This window comes from Ranitomeya imitator, chromosome 3 (assembly GCF_032444005.1).
Source record: "Ranitomeya imitator isolate aRanImi1 chromosome 3, aRanImi1.pri, whole genome shotgun sequence".
Classification (NCBI taxonomy): Eukaryota; Metazoa; Chordata; class Amphibia; order Anura; family Dendrobatidae; genus Ranitomeya; species Ranitomeya imitator.
In genome coordinates this window covers 584800614-584816893 of record NC_091284.1, presented here as the reverse complement: position 1 = coordinate 584816893, position 16280 = coordinate 584800614, and the positions used below count along the sequence as shown (strand labels likewise).

Below are 16280 nucleotides of genomic sequence, written 5' to 3'. Positions count from 1 at the left end.
GGTCTGAGTCAAAGGACCAGCATAGTAGTCTGGCTGTGGCTGTGCATCAGTGCACTCCATGTCAGATTCAACTTGTAATGGGCATGGACTGTTAACTGCTTCACTTTCTAAGCCAGGGACGGTATGTGTAAAGAGCTCCATGGAGTAACCCGTTGTGTCGCCTGCTGCATTCTTCTCTGTTGTTGTTTTTGCTGAAGAGGACAAGGAAGCGACTTGTCCCTGACCGTGAACATCCACTAACGACGCGCTGCTTTGACATTTACCAGTTTCATGAGAGGAGGCAAAAGAGCTAGAGGCTGAGTCAGCAAGATAAGCCAAAACTTGCTCTTGCTGCTCCGGCTTTAAAAGCGGTTTTCCTACTCCCAGAAAAGGGAGCGTTCGAGGCCTTGTGTAGCCAGACGACGAACCTGGCTCCACAGCTCCAGACTTAGGTGCAATATTTTTTTTCCCACGACCAGCTGATGCTCCACCACTACCACTACCCTCATTACCAGCTGACAATGAACGCCCCCGGCCACGACCTCTTCCACCATACTTCCTCATTGTTTTAAAAACGTAAACAAACTAACGGTATTTGTTGCTGTCACACAAATTACACGGGGAGAATTTAGAAAACAAATAAAACAAAAAAAGGCTTTCTATGGCCCACTGAGTGAGAGATGACGCACACAGGAGTCAGGAGTGGCACACAAGCCCAGAGGCCAATATTTATCTCCCACTGATTGATGTAGTGATTTTTTCAGGTAGATTTTGGAACCCAAATCAAGCTAAAAAAAATAATAGGCTTTCTATGGCCCACAATTGGAGAGAGAGAGAGAGAGAGAGAGAGAGAGAGATGGCACACCCAGGAGTCAAGACTGGCACACAAGCAGAAAGGGCAATATTAATCTCCCACTGATTAGTTTTTTTTTGTTTGTTTTTTTCAGGGAGACTTTAGGAAAAAAAAATAGAATAAAATGATTTTTTCAGGAAGAATTTAGAAACCAAATAAAATAAAATGATTTTTTCAGGGAGAATTTAGAAAACAAATAAAACAAAAAAAGGCTTTCTATGGCCCACTGAGTGAGAGATGACGCACACAGGAGTCAGGAGTGGCACACAAGCCCAGAGGCCAATATTTATCTCCCACTGATTGATGTAGTGATTTTTTCAGGTAGATTTTGGAACCCAAATCAAGCTAAAAAAAATAATAGGCTTTCTATGGCCCACAATTGGAGAGAGAGAGAGAGATGGCACACCCAGGAGTCAAGACTGGCACACAAGCAGAAAGGGCTATATTAATCTCCCACTGATTTGTTTTTTTTTTTTTTTTTTCAGGGAGACTTTAGGAAAAAAAAAAAATAGAATAAAATGATTTTTTCAGGAAGAATTTAGAAACCAAATAAAATAAAATGATTTTTTCAGGGAGAATTTAGAAAACAAATAAAACAAAAAAAGGCTTTCTATGGCCCACTGAGTGAGAGATGACGCACACAGGAGTCAGGAGTGGCACACAAGCCCAGAGGCCAATATTTATCTCCCACTGATTGATGTAGTGATTTTTTCAGGTAGATTTTGGAACCCAAATCAAGCTAAAAAAATAATAGGCTTTCTATGGCCCACAATTGGAGAGAGAGAGAGAGAGATGGCACACCCAGGAGTCAAGACTGGCACACAAGCAGAAAGGGCAATATTAATCTCCCACTGATTTGTTTTTTTTTTTTTTTTTTTCAGGGAGACTTTAGGGAAAAAAAAATAGAATAAAATGATTTTTTCAGGAAGAATTTAGAAACCAAATAAAATAAAATGATTTTTTCAGGGAGAATTTAGAAAACAAATAAAACAAAAAAAGGCTTTCTATGGCCCACTGAGTGAGAGATGACGCACACAGGAGTCAGGAGTGGCACACAAGCCCAGAGGCCAATATTTATCTCCCACTTTTTTTTTTTTGTTCCAGGGAAAATTTATAAACCCAATAAAAAAAATAATAAATAGGCTTTCTATGGCCCACTATCTGAGAGACAGAGAGAGATGGCACGCTTAGGACTGGCACACAAGCCCAAAGGCCAATATTAATCTCCCTTTTTTTTTGTAAGGGAGAATTTATAAAACCAAAAAAAAATAAATAAATAGGCTTTCTATGGCCCACTATTTGTGAGAGAGATGGCACGCTCAGGACTGGCACACAAGCCCAGAGGCCAATATTAATCTCCCACTTTTTTTTTTTTTTCCAGTGAAAATTTATAAACCCAATAAAAAAAAAAATAAAAATAAATAGGCTTTCTATGGCCCACTATCTGAGAGAGAGAGATGGCACGCTTAGGACTGGCACACAAGCCCAAAGGCCAATATTAATCTCCCACTGATTGATTTATTGATTTTTTCAGGTAGAATTTAGAACCCAAATAAAGCAAAAAAAAAAAAAAAAAAATGGGCTTTCTATGGCCCACTGAGTGAGTGATGATGCACACAGGAGTCAGGAGTGGCACACAAGCCCTGAGGCCAATATTTTTCTCCCACTGATTGATGTAGTGATTTTTTCAGGTTGATTTTATAACCCAAATCAAGCAAAAAATAAATAGGCTTTCTATGGCCCACTGAGTGAGAGATGACACAGACAGGGATGGCACTCTAGCAGAAATTTCAATCTTAATCTCCCACAAAAAAAAAAAAAAAAAAAAAACAGGGACTGTCCTACAATTACTATCTCCCTGCAGTAATCTCAGCCAGGTATGGCAGGCAGCAATAAGGAGTGGACTGATGCACAAATTAAATAAAAAGTGTGTACAAACCAAAAAGATAGCTGTGCAGAAAGGAAGGAACAAGAGGATTTGTGCTTTGAAAAAAGCAGTTGGTTTGCACAGCGGCGTACACACAGCAATGCAGCTATCAGGGAGCCTTCTAGGGCAGCCCAATGAGCTACAGCGCTGAGGGGAAAAAAAAAAATGTAGCTTCCACTGTCCCTGCACACCGAAGGTGGTGTTGGGCAGTGGAAATCGCTACAGCACAAGCGGTTTGGTGGTTAATGGACCCTGCCTAACGCTATCCCTGCTTCTGACGAAGCGGCAGCAACCTCTCCCTAAGCTCAGATCAGCAGCAGTAACATGGCGGTCGGCGGGAACTCCCCTTTATAGCCCCTGTGACGCCGCAGACAGCAAGCCAATCACTGCAATGCCCTTCTCTAAGATGGTGGGGACCAGGACCTATGTCATCACGCTGCCCACACTCTGCGTTTACCTTCATTGGCTGAGAAATGGCGCTTTTCGCGTCATTGAAACGCGACTTTGGCGCGAAAGTCGCGTACCGCATGGCCGACCCCGCACAGGGGTCGGATCGGGTTTCATGAAACCCGACTTTGCCAAAAGTCGGCGACTTTTGAAAATGAACGACCCGTTTCGCTCAACCCTAGTTGTGGGTGTTGGGTTTCGCTGACTGACACCATATGTTATTGCATACTTACCATGTGTGTGCACGTTGGTCCCCTATTCAGAGGGCACTTTCCCTAATATTAATATCTCGTGGTGTCGCTATATGCATGATTCTGACAAGAGCATATCTGTATGTACTGTTACTTTTAAATATATGTAATGCGCCTCCATAGAAATTCATAAGATTTAATGTTGGTGCGCACTGTAGTTTACTACCATTTCAGTATTTGGGTGATATTTGGAGGCCCACTATAAATGTGTACGAGAAATGTGTCACACACGGATGGGAATATGGTACCGGGAACCAATTTGACTTGCGGATGTGATCGCTCTGTGCGATTTTCACACGGAGCCTAACTGTGGTACAGGCCGCTGTATCTAATGGGGCCGAGTGGAGTTGTCCGCGATATAATGTAGGCGGATAACACATATGTGGCTGTGGAATCAGTGGTCAGACCTATATGGTCTTCTAAGCGGCACCTGTATAGTTGAAATATGCCAGTCCGCCATGCTTTGATCACGCTGAGTGTGCTGGAAACAAGGCGGAGCATGGTCGGATGATGGACGTGAGCGCTATTTATTATGGGCGGAGTTTTCAGCCGGTGTCACGGCACTTGTGCAGTAGTCTTCGGGACGTAACACGATCCACAAGAAAATGGCGCCCCAGCACATGCGCAGTTGGAAATCTGGTAATTAGACCTCTAGGGTCAGAAACCTGCGCGTGCGCAGAGAGGAGAGGACGCCGAGAGGCAGGAATAATGGCGGCCATAACGCTGAATCAGATAGTCCGGAGCCCGGTAACCAACCCCACGTCTGGGACATTTTTAGAGCAGTACATACAGGTAGGAATGAGCCCTTTAATTCTTTATCTTAAAGGTGGGGTCTATTTAATGGTGGTTTTGCCAGTGTATTCCCTGCACCTGCAACCAGGCACAGCATGCATCTCCGATGTGATTCAACCACACGGAACTCTATTTTCCCATATGCCTCCTGAGGAACCACATCATGGGGGGGAAACGCGTAGAGGCGAAACTTGAACACAGATAAGTGTATCAGGTTTTTTAATTGTTTTTTGCTTTTTGTTTTTTTCACCATTTGTGCATTTGTAACCAGTATACATGTATATATGAGTACTTGACCATCTGTGATACAACTTTAAACTGTACCTGCTAGTCACTAGGTATATCCTAGCTATTGCTGGTTTAAGTGTTTTCAAACAATCTTGATATTGCTCTATGGTCTGACCGAGTTACAGGGGTTCGTCACTACAGGCACCACCCGTGTACAGAATCCCTAATTTTTGCAGGGATTCAGTGAGGGTGAGCAGGGGCAGCCGCCGAGGAGCGGGGGCGCCATTTGCGTTCAAGAGGGTGCCAACCCCCGCTGATAGGCAGGGATGTTCGGCTAGGGACTTTATAGGGTGTACTAGCCTTAGGATTAGGCCGGGGACACACACAACGTATAAAAAATCGGTCCGTTTTTGACGGACGAGAATCGCACAAATTTTTACAAAACAGTGATCCGAGTGCAGTGCGAGGATGCGATTTTCTCGCATCAAATGATCCGTGTGACATCCGTATGGCATCCGTACTGCGTGTTTTTATCGCAGGCTTGCAAAACCAACATACGCCAATACAAGGGATCCATGTGTCAAAAAAAAACAAACATATATACTGTCTATATATATATATATATATATATATGTCAGTAGACACATATATGTATATATATTAATATTTCATCCAGCGCGATATAGCAGAAAGCCGGTAATTCAATTGCCGGCTTCTGCTTTCTCCTTCCTAAAACCCGACATGATTTGAGACCTGGTTTACATACAGTAAACCATGTCTTCTCCCCATTTTTTTTGCATATTCCACACTACTAATGTCAGTAGTGTGTCTATGCAAAATTTGGCCGTTCTAGCTATTAAATTAAGGGGTTAAATGGCGGAAAAAATTGGCGTGGGCTCCCACACAATTTTCTCCGCCAGAGTAGTAAAGCCAGTGACTGAGGGCAGATATTAATAGCCTGGAGAGGGTCCATGGTTATTGGCCCCCCCCCCCTCGGCTAAAAATATCTGCCCCCAGCCACCCCAGAAAAGGCACATCTGGAAGATGCGCCTATTCTGGCACTTGGCCACTCTCTTCCCATTCCCGTGTAGCAGTGGGATATGGGGTAATGAAGGGTTAATGCCACCTTGCTATTGTAAGGTGACATTAAGCCTAATTAATAATGGAGAGGCGTCAATTATGACACCTATCCATTATTAATCCAATTGAATGAAAGGGTTAAATAAAAGACAAACACATTATTTAAAATTATTTTAATGAAATAAAAACAATGGTTGTTGGAGTATTTTATTCTACGCCCAATCCAGTCACTGAAGACCCTCGTTCTGTAAGTAAAAAAACATAATAAACCAACAATATCCTTACCCTCCGCAGATCTGTAACGTCCAACGATGTAAATCCATCTGAAGGGGTTAAAATATTTTGCTGCTCCTTGCTGCAAAACCCCGGGGAATGAGTCTAAATATAGATCAATGATCTATATTTAGCTTCATTTGCGGTGAGGCGCCCTCTGCTGGCTGTTCATAGATCGTGGGAACTTTCCTAGAAAACCTGGGAGCTTTCTATGTAAGTTCCCACGATCTATGAACAGCCAGCAGAGGGCGCCTCACCGCAAATGAAGCTAAATATAGATCATTGATCTATATTTAGACTCATTCCCCGGGGTTTTGCAGCAAGGAGCAGCCTGCATTAGCGGAACTGTTGGTTTATTATGTTTTTTTACTTACAGAATGAGGGTCTTCAGTGACTGGATTGGGCGTAGAATAAAATACTCCAACAACCATTGTTTTTATTTCATTAAAATAATTTTAAATAATGTGTTTGTCTTTTATTTAACCCTTTCATTCAATTGGATTAATAATGGATAGGTGTCATAATTGACGCCTCTCCATTATTAATTAGGCTTAATGTCACCTTACAATAGCAAGGTGGCATTAACCCTTCATTACCCCATATCCCACCGCTACACGGGAATGGGAAGAGAGTGGCCAAGTGCCAGAATAGGCGCATCTTCCAGATGTGCCTTTTGTGGGGTGGCTGGGGGCAGATGTTTTTAGCCAGGGGGGGGCCAATAACCGTGGACCCTCTCCAGGCTATTAATATCTGCCCTCAGTCACTGGCTTTACTACTCTGGCGGAGAAAATTGTGCGGGAGCCCACGCCAATTTTTTCCGCCATTTAACCCCTTAATTTAATAGCTAGAACGGCCAAATTTTGCATAGACACACTACTGACATTAGTAGTGTGGAATATGCAAAAAAAATGGGGAGAAGACATGGTTTACTGTATGTAAACCATGTCTCAAATCATGTCGGGTTTTAGGAAGGAGAAAGCAAAAGCCGGTAATTGAATTACCGGCTTTAAAGCTGTCTAGCGCTGGAACAAATATTAATATATATATATATATATATATATATATATATGTGTCTCACTGACATATATATGTATCTACACCTATTCTATGTGTACACATTTATTCGACCTATTCTATTCTAAGCTGTCAGTGTGATTTTACTGTACACCACACTGAATTGCCGGCTTTTCTCTCTAACAGCGCTGCGTATTCCTCGCAAGTCACACTGCTGGTCCGTGTGTGATCCGTATTTTTGGGGCTTCCATAGACTTTCATTGGCGATTCTCGGCCGCGAAACGCTGACAATCGCAGCATGCTGCGATTTCAGTCGGATCCTGAATACGGCCGAGAAAATATCGGATGATGGGAGCTGCCCCATAGATTAACATTGGGACGAGTGCTATGCGATTTTTTATCGCATTGCACTCGTCCGTATTACGGTCTAGTGTGACCCCGGCCTTAGGCGGTGTATAAAAGTGTATAGGGCTTTGTACGGTCAGACCAGTTGTTTTGTTGGTGAATTACCACCTGGCATTTGTTTGGTGTGTTTATTATTATTCTTTGGGCCCTAGGCTGTGGGCTATTAGCATTGGTAGGGGTATAGCATTCCCACGTGGTTATAGGGACTTATAGGGTTTGAAGGGTCAGCCGAAGAGGAGCGGGGGCGCCATATTGCGTTCAAGAGGGTGCCAACCTCCGCAGACGGGCAGGGAGTATCTTAGGGACGTATAGTATTTGTATTTCGTCCATTTACCCCTACCCTTTGCCCTTGATTTTTCGGGCCAGGTTTTTTATTGACCCACTCCCACTACAAGGGGTTTGGGTGTTGCGTCAGTTTTTAATCCCAGTTTGTTTAAATAAAGTTATTAGATATATTAGTTTTTTCGTTTTCTTTGTTACATACTAATTTGGACTATCAGACAGTGTACTTTTTTCTGATATTTCGTTCTGCCAACAACTTAAGACATGGGCCTCGGATAAGTTGGCTGATCAGTCAACATCTTTCAAGGATGTCACGCAGGAATCGGTGGAGAGATATCGTGCTAGCCTAGCTCAAATGTTTAATGACCTTGGCTTCAGTAACCAAATAAACGTTCAACGGACACTGCTCGCCTGCTCTTTTGTTGAAGGCAATCTTGCCTTGCGCAGGCGTGTACTTAGGACACAGCTTGAACTTCAACCCAATATTGCGGCCAGCATGCAGCCGGCGGGTAAGGAAAGGGTTAATCAAACACCCGAAAACTCCGCCCATGTAACCGCAAATCGGTCCGCCAAATTCAGGTGACAGGTTCCCTTTAAATGATTGGCCGCACCACGATACACTTGGGACGCTCCCTGTAAGAACAGAGCACCGAACACTACACCAGCTGTTCCTGCAGCCCCGGCGGGAAATGTCTGTCAGTGATTGTAATGGAAACCTGCTGCTGCCGCCAGCAATACCGTATTCCCGGCGCACAGCGGCGTGACCACAGTGCACAAAGCGGAACATCCTGCTCCATGGCGCCTCATTGAGGGCCGCCTGTGCACTGCACCAGCACAAGGGCAGCGCTCGGCCATGACGTCGGCACACGTCGGTAGTATGAGCCGGAGGAGGCGTGATTTGCTCAGCAAAGTAACGTGCCGGAAGCTGGGTAGAGGGCGGGGCTACACGCTTAGCTCCTCCCCTCTCAGCGGCCAACGCTCCACGTTCTCCAATAGGAGAAGAGGGGTGGGGCTATTGGCTTTCCGTCCAATTGCAGCTCACCACGACCAGGGCTCAACTTACTGGGAACTAGTTGAAGTGGAGCAGGACAGATCCCTGTCAGTGACCCGGGGACAAGCGGTGTCCGTGCGCTGTGCAGACATGGTGGCCCCCAGCGCCTGCGCCCACAAGCTGCTGTCCTTCTTCCCCTTCCTGCTTGTCTTGTTTGATCTACAGTATGAAGGTAAGAGGAGAGGCTGTCCTTCCACTGGGCCGTGCGGTCCTGTTACCCGCAGGCTGGTATGGTACGGTCCTGACCTGCCCGGCTGGGCTCCCCATGGACCCTCCACATTACTGTGTCTGTACTCCAGTGGTAGTGCCTAAGGCATCCAGTAGGGTCTGTACCCCAGGGGCATTGTCACTGCCGTCCAGCAGCGTCAGTGCGTCGGGGACCGTGCCGTCCAGCAGCGTCAGTGCGTCGGGGACCGTGCCATCCAGCAGCGTCAGTGCGTCGGGGACCGTGCCGTCCAGCAGCGTCAGTGCGTCGGGGACCGTGCCGTCCAGCAGCGTCGGGGACCGTGCCATCCAGCAGCGTCAGTGCGTCGGGGACCGTGCCGTCCAGCAGCGTCAGTGCGTCGGGGACCGTGCCATCCAGCAGCGTCAGTGCGTCGGGGACCGTGCCGTCCAGCAGCGTCAGTGCGTCGGGGACCGTGCCGTCCAGCAGCGTCGGGGACCGTGCCATCCAGCAGCGTCAGTGCGTCGGGGACCGTGCCGTCCAGCAGCGTCAGTGCGTCGGGGACCGTGCCATCCAGCAGCGTCAGTGCGTCGGGGGCCGTGCCGTCCAGCAGCGTCAGTGCGTCGGGGGCCGTGCCGTCCAGCAGCGTCAGTGCGTCTGGGACCGTGCCGTCCAGCAGCGTCAGTGCGTCGGGGACCGTGCCGTCCAGCAGCGTCAGTGCGTCGGGGACCGTGCCGTCCAGCAGCGTCAGTGCGTCGGGGACCGTGCCGTCCAGCAGCGTCAGTGCGTCTGGGACCGTGCCGTCCAGCAGCGTCAGTGCGTCGGGGGCCGTGCCGTCCAGCAGCGTCAGTGCGTCGGGGGCCGTGCCGTCCAGCAGCGTCAGTGCGTCGGGGGCCGTGCCGTCCAGCAGCGTCAGTGCGTCGGGGGCCGTGCCGTCCAGCAGCGTCGGGGGCCGTGCCGTCCAGCAGCGTCAGTGCGTCGGGGACCGTGCCGTCCAGCAGCGTCAGTGCGTCGGGGGCCGTGCCGTCCAGCAGCGTCAGTGCGTCGGGGGCTGTGCCGTCCAGCAGCGTCAGTGACCGTGCCGTCCAGCAGCGTCGGGGGCCGTGCCGTCCAGCAGCGTCAGTGCGTCGGGGACCGTGCCGTCCAGCAGCGTCAGTGCGTCGGGGGCCGTGCCGTCCAGCAGCGTCAGTGACCGTGCCGTCCAGCAGCGTCAGTGCGTCGGGGGCCGTGCCGTCCAGCAGCGTCAGTGCGTCGGGGGCCGTGCCGTCCAGCAGCGTCAGTGCGTCGGGGGCCGTGCCGTCCAGCAGCGTCAGTGCGTCGGGGGCCGTGCCGTCCAGCAGCGTCAGTGCGTCGGGGGCCGTGCCGTCCTGCAGCGTCAGTGCGTCGGGGGCCGTGCCGTCCAGCAGCGTCAGTACATGGGGGGGCCCCCATGTCCCACACACACTCGTTCACTTACCTATCTCAAAAGGCTGACAATGAGCCGTGTGCCCTCACAGCCGCCTCTCGCCCGCACAGCCGCCTCTCGCTTCCACCATTAGTGGTTTTGATCGGCTACTGAGACACTTGCACTGGGGTACACCTGCCACCCAGCTTTCCACACACCTGATGGGTACTCTTCTTGCGCTCTGACGTACACAGGGTAACCCAACCACGCTACACTCTTCCTATTCAGGGTTTGTTGGTGCATTTAGAGCAGCAAAGACCAAACTTATTACATTTTAGATTTAGTGTACAAAAATAGTACAGTGCTTAAAAAGGTTACAAAAGATGAAATAATAAAAAAGCCGCACATAGAAGTAAAAAAATAAATTAAAATTAATAGGGATAAACTACAGATACGTCCAATAAATTGGATCTGTGAGCGTTCTTGGCGGAGGTAGAACACTGCGGGAAATACTCATTGCTTCTCCTGGGCTCTGACAATTAAATTTGGTAATGAGATGTTATAAAGGGTCTCACGGGACCCCTCACTCCTCCCTTTACGGAGGTAACAGAGGGAGAGCTGATTAGATTCAATTCCAATCCAGTTTTAGGCCATATTTCTACTGTCGGCCACATTTGTCCACAGGATCCTCGTAGAGAAACAATATGGCCGTCGTCTTGCCGAGCATCCTTCAAGCAATCTATACATGCCACACAATAATATATCCATAACTCGCCAAGATAATGCATGCCTGTGAGTTGCCAGGTACCAAAACTTTTGCAAGTTTTCCCACAGATGCAAACATGTTCCCTGATTATGGATATATCCACGGATTGTGTCAAATTTGGATTTTATAGACACGGCTGGAAAATATTGTACTTCCATTGTCATGTGAGAGCTCTGATCTTCTGGCAGATGTCTACTCCATGGTTTGATTACCACCTCTTCGTTATTGTGAATAGTTGTAATAGTTTTGCTGGGGGTGTTAGTACTCGTGTAGCAGCCCGCAGGTACTGGAAGTGTAATGCCGCTAATGAGAAGATTTCTCGGTGCCCATATGCCAGTTGTTAGCTTCTGCCTGTGTGTACAAGGGGTAGTTCTTACCTACGCAGCGATACCGCCCTGCCAACCCTTGGAGATATTGGGTGTCATTAATTATAGAAAGCATATCTTGTTTTACTGACGCCGTGCGTTCAGGCTGGTGAGAAGTGAAGTGACCAATTCTGTAATGAGAACCTGCTAAAAACATGAAAGTCTTTTACATTATCTTCAGCTTAACTGAAAGAAATGTTAACAAGAAATGGAAAGAGCAGTAATTTGCCGAATACCAAAGTGGCTTTAGTGCAAAAATGTCTTTGAGATGGGAAGTGTTGGCTAGGCCATGGAGGAGGCGCAGCGTATGTGTATTCTATGTTAGCAATAATAGCGTATAAGCCAGGGAGAGTCCTGGTGTGTACACCAAGCACATCCAGAGCCCTATTCACTAGGGAAGGGCAGAATGTCTTTGTTTTTGGCAGTCGCGTATCTACAGTCTGACCTGTGGACAGCAGGGTAAAGAGAAGCTGGGGAGAATGATATATAGATTTGTGGGAAAAGATTCTGTATATTTAGTATTTTATTTAGTGACATCCCTGGTGTTTGTGTGTATGAGTCCAGTGGGCGGTCCTACTCAGTGATTGACAGCTGTCTCTGCATGCAGTCATACAGGGAGGACGGTCAGTCACTGTGTAGGCCCCAACAGGGATTTCAATAAATGAAATACAAGCTTTACTGATATCCTGCCTGCCGATCGGATACCACATGTCAGGAAACACCAGTATAGATTGTAATAATGGTGGCAGTGTGGGGCTTCCGGAGCAGAGGCCATGTCCTCCAGCACCATGATTAACATGCAATGTGCTAATATCCTCTCACACAGGTGTGCAATGCGGAATAAACGCAGATGTCGACCAACACCTTGAAATGGGGAAGAAGTTGTTAGCGGCTGGACAACTTGCCGATGCGTTATCCCATTTCCACTCCGCTATCGGTGAGTATTGGGCAGATGATGGAGCTAGTGCTGTCGATGGTGACCATACGTGTCACAAGGGGTTGTTTAACAGATTTGTTGTGGCACATACTAATATCGAAGTCTTACAGGTTCTCCTGCCCTTCCCCTGGTGCGCCTCTGGTAATTGTACTTGGTCCATTCTAGTGGTGTCTGAGCGTGTTCTCCACTCCTCCACGTGACCTCCGTGGTGGATCTTTACTCGTTACCAATGAGGCCTCATATATTCCGCTGCCCACGTATCGCACTTGCTCTATACTATGGCTTAGAATCATTTCAGAGTGTTGTTGGATTTCAGCTCCGTGTTTTGCTGTAATTCTTTGTTTTCTTTTTAGATGGTGATCCAGATAACTACCTCGCATACTACAGAAGAGCGACTGCGTACCTGGCCATGGGCAAATCAAAAGCCGCGATTCCTGACTTGAGTCGAGTGATTGAGCTGAAACCAGACTTTACCTCAGTACGTACCGCCATACTGAGCTGCAGGGCAGGAGATACGGCCTCCTCCTGCGTATTCTTCACAAGGCTTTCCTCAAATATGTGACACAGAGCTAGGGAGTATTCAAGTACTGGTGGATGTGACCGAAATGAGATGTGGACACTGGTCAGCCAACGTGCATATTACACCACTACAGTACATTTATATTGACACCTTAGTTTCTAGTTAGAATTTTAATTAGGATCACTTGGGACTTTGACTAAAAGTAATCTATTTTTTTTTAATCTACTTTTTTTTTTTTTTTTTTTTTTTTTTTAAAGGCAAGATTACAGAGAGGACAATTACTACTGAAACAAGGGAAGTTGGATGAAGCAGAAGAGGACTTTAAAAAAGTGGTACGTCTATTCCTAAATACGGAGGTTTATCAGGGTTTAAAAAAAAAAAAAAAAAAAAAAAAGCATGACTGCTTTCCTCCAAAAAATGGCAACTTTCCTGTCCATGGCTTTTGTGCAGTATTGCAGTTCCCTCTATGGCAGTACTAGGCACAGACCATGGATAGTGGTATTTATTGTTTTGGGGGGAAAAGCAGCCATATTTTTCTACTTCTATACAAAATTTTTTGAAGAGGTCCTTTCACCAGATTTTTCTTTTATTTTATTCCCTCTGTTCCCCTGAGTATTCAGGATTTTTGTTACTTGCTATACAGTTCTAGAAATATAGGGACTTTTCACTTAGTGGAAATTTTATGGCCTTTACAAGGGACTCACAGGGTAATAATGATGTAGAACAGCCTAAAAAATGCCCCAGAGAATCCTGTGAGCTATGCCCCCTTGGTTAAGACAATAAAAATTAGCAATATATTAAAAAAAATAAAACCACAGGGGAGCAGTAGGAATATAGTAACAGCAAAAACTGGACCTTCTGGCGACAGTTCCATCCTATTTAACCAGTTTAAGACCAGACCATTTACTTAAAATCTGTTTTATTTTGTTAGCACGCTTTATTTTCCCCTGTAACTGGAGCAGGGATATTAGCCCAAGTTACAGGGAAAGCTCAGCCATTTGCCTGCATTGCAGAGCTGATAGGTTCTCCTACAACGGAGCAGCTTTCACACCCTCGCTATATACAGTGATCACTATCTACTGATAAAGCAGCGGTGTCAGAGCTTCCTAGTCGGTATATACAGCGTTTGTTCAGCGCGGTGTACACGGTCATAGAGAAGGTAATAAACCCTCTCTGCATTCTCTATGGAGTCCGACTGTGTCTAACATTCGGCTGCCACAACTGCACAATCTTTTGCAGCTGCTATTTAGGGCATCACTGCAGAGTCGATTGCAGATTGCTCAGATGTTTATAGTCTATTGGCGTTCATGAAGTAATTAAAGGGAGTTTGTCAGCACAGAATAATTGTTCAAACCCAGTACAGGAGCTCAGTGCATGCTTGGCGTGACCAAACATTTGGGTGCACCTTCCCACTTACCGTGTATACAGTACTTGTGTATAAGCTGAGTTTTTCAGCACAGGGGGGATAAGGAGCCATGCATACAATGACTGGGGGGGATAAGGAGCCATGCATACAAGGACGGGGGAGGGGGGGAAGGAGCCATGCATACAGGACGGGGGAGGGGGGGAAGGAGCCATGCATACAAGGATGAGGGGGGGAGATGAGCCATGCATACAAGGACTGGGGGGATAAGGAGCCATGCATACAAGGACAGGGGGGATAAGGAGCCATGAATACAAGGACAGGGGGGATAAGGAGCCACGCATACAAGAACGGGGGATAAGGAGCCATGAATACAAGGACAGGGGGGATAAGGAGCCATGAATACAGGGATGGGGGAGCCATGCATACCAGGATAGGGGGGATAGGGGCCATGCATACAAGGACGGGGGGGGGGGATAAGGAGCCATGTATACCAGAATGGGGAATAGGCGACAAATGCATACCCAGCTTATACTGGAGTCAATACGTTTTCCCAGTTTTTTGTGGTAAATTTAGGGGTCTTTGCTTATACTCGGTCGACTTTTATACATGACTATATACGGTACTTGTTTCCCATTTTGTGCTGTCTATATAATGCCAGAGCTGTCAATCAAAGAAGATGGGGCAGTTGAGATGGAGGGGAGAAAAACAAGTAGTTGGGAAGGTGCAATGAAATGTTTGGCCATGTCATGATGCATCGGGAACCTGTATTTGGTTTACAGTCATTGTGTTATGGCAGACTCCATTTAAAGGGCTATTATCTGCACAGAATGACTGCTCAACCAAGTACAGGTTCTCGGTGCATCATGGATCATGGCAGGGCCAATCATTTATATACACCTTCCCACCTGCATGGTTACCATTTATCACCACACTTATCTGGCCTTATGAAGCCAGAGCTGTCAACCAAAGAAGATTGGGGTGGAGATGGTGGGAAGGTGTAATTAAATTGGTTACACCTTTTGTGCACCCTGCTCCTATATTTTGCCTGCACAAATAACTTTTTGGAGACCCTTTAACCTCCCCAAACCTGCAGTACAAGTTATCCTGGGCTCAGTGTTAAAATCCTACAGGGTGTTGTAATGTTAATGTGAAGTTTGCTTTTACAATAGAAGAACAGAATACTTGGATCTCCTACCAACTCTTATCATTGCTGAAGATCTTTGAGATAAGGGCATGATAAAGCCTTTTCTGTCAGTTATGCTATTGCTGGGCCTTGTAATCAGCCTGTAGGAAATGTACTGGGAGCCTATGAAGGTTTGTCAAATTATTATTGTCTATTTTAGATTTCGCCTGCATTGTTCCATTGAATAAACGCAGGTATAAATATAGTTTTCAGACTATAGGAAGCACAAGGGTTTCACTAAAAAAAAGAAAATCTATTAATCTGTTATTCATGAATAGGTGAATATTAGAATAGCCTAAGTATTATTAATACCATAGTTATTACAATCAGAGGGCAGATAACAATCCTGAGACAGAACTAGCATTACGGGCTGCCGAGATGCACTGATCCAGCTGTTGAAACTGGTGACTAAGACCCTGGCTGATCATAAAGGTGGCGGCGAGGGACGGACTGTAAAGGTACCTTCACACTCAGCAACTTTGCAAAGAGAACTAGAAGTCCAGAACTTTATTTCGTCGCCAGGTCGGCGTGTATCGTCATGTTTGACATCAAAAGCAACGACGCCTGCAATGTTTTACATGGAGCTAACAACCAGCGAGAACGATAAGTGAGTCGCCGTTACGTCACTGGATCGCTCCTGCATCGTTCTGGAGTTGCTGTGTTTGACGTCTTTACAGCGACCTAAACAGCGACGCTGCAGCGATCTAGTTTAGGTCGACTCGTTGTCTATATCGCTGCAGCGCCATTGAGTGTGATGGTACCTTAAAGGGAACCTGTCGCCCCGAAAATCGCGGGTGAGGTAAGCCCACCGGCATTAGGGGCTTATCTACAGCATTCTGTAATGCTGTAGATAAGCCCCCGATGTTACCTGAAAGAGGAGAAAAAGACGTTAGATTATACTCACCCATAGTAACATAGTTAGTAAGTAAGGCCGAAAAAAGACATTTGTCCATCCAGTTCAGCCTATATTCCATCATAATAAATCCCCAGATCTACGTCCTTCTACAGAACCTA

General features: G+C 46.6%; 1 protein-coding gene across 1 annotated transcript in view; it reads left to right on the top strand.

Annotated features, from left to right (window-relative positions):
• The first annotated feature begins 8580 nt into the window (after positions 1-8580).
• The window catches only part of DNAJC3 (DnaJ heat shock protein family (Hsp40) member C3), a 57981-nt gene continuing 50281 nt past the window's right edge, over positions 8581-16280 (top strand). The window contains exons 1-4 of the mRNA XM_069758037.1: positions 8581-8754; positions 12087-12197; positions 12551-12675; positions 12975-13049. Coding sequence (XP_069614138.1) covers positions 8673-8754; positions 12087-12197; positions 12551-12675; positions 12975-13049 — 393 coding nt within the window. The 5' untranslated portion in view covers positions 8581-8672. The remainder of the gene's footprint in view (positions 8755-12086; positions 12198-12550; positions 12676-12974; positions 13050-16280) is intronic.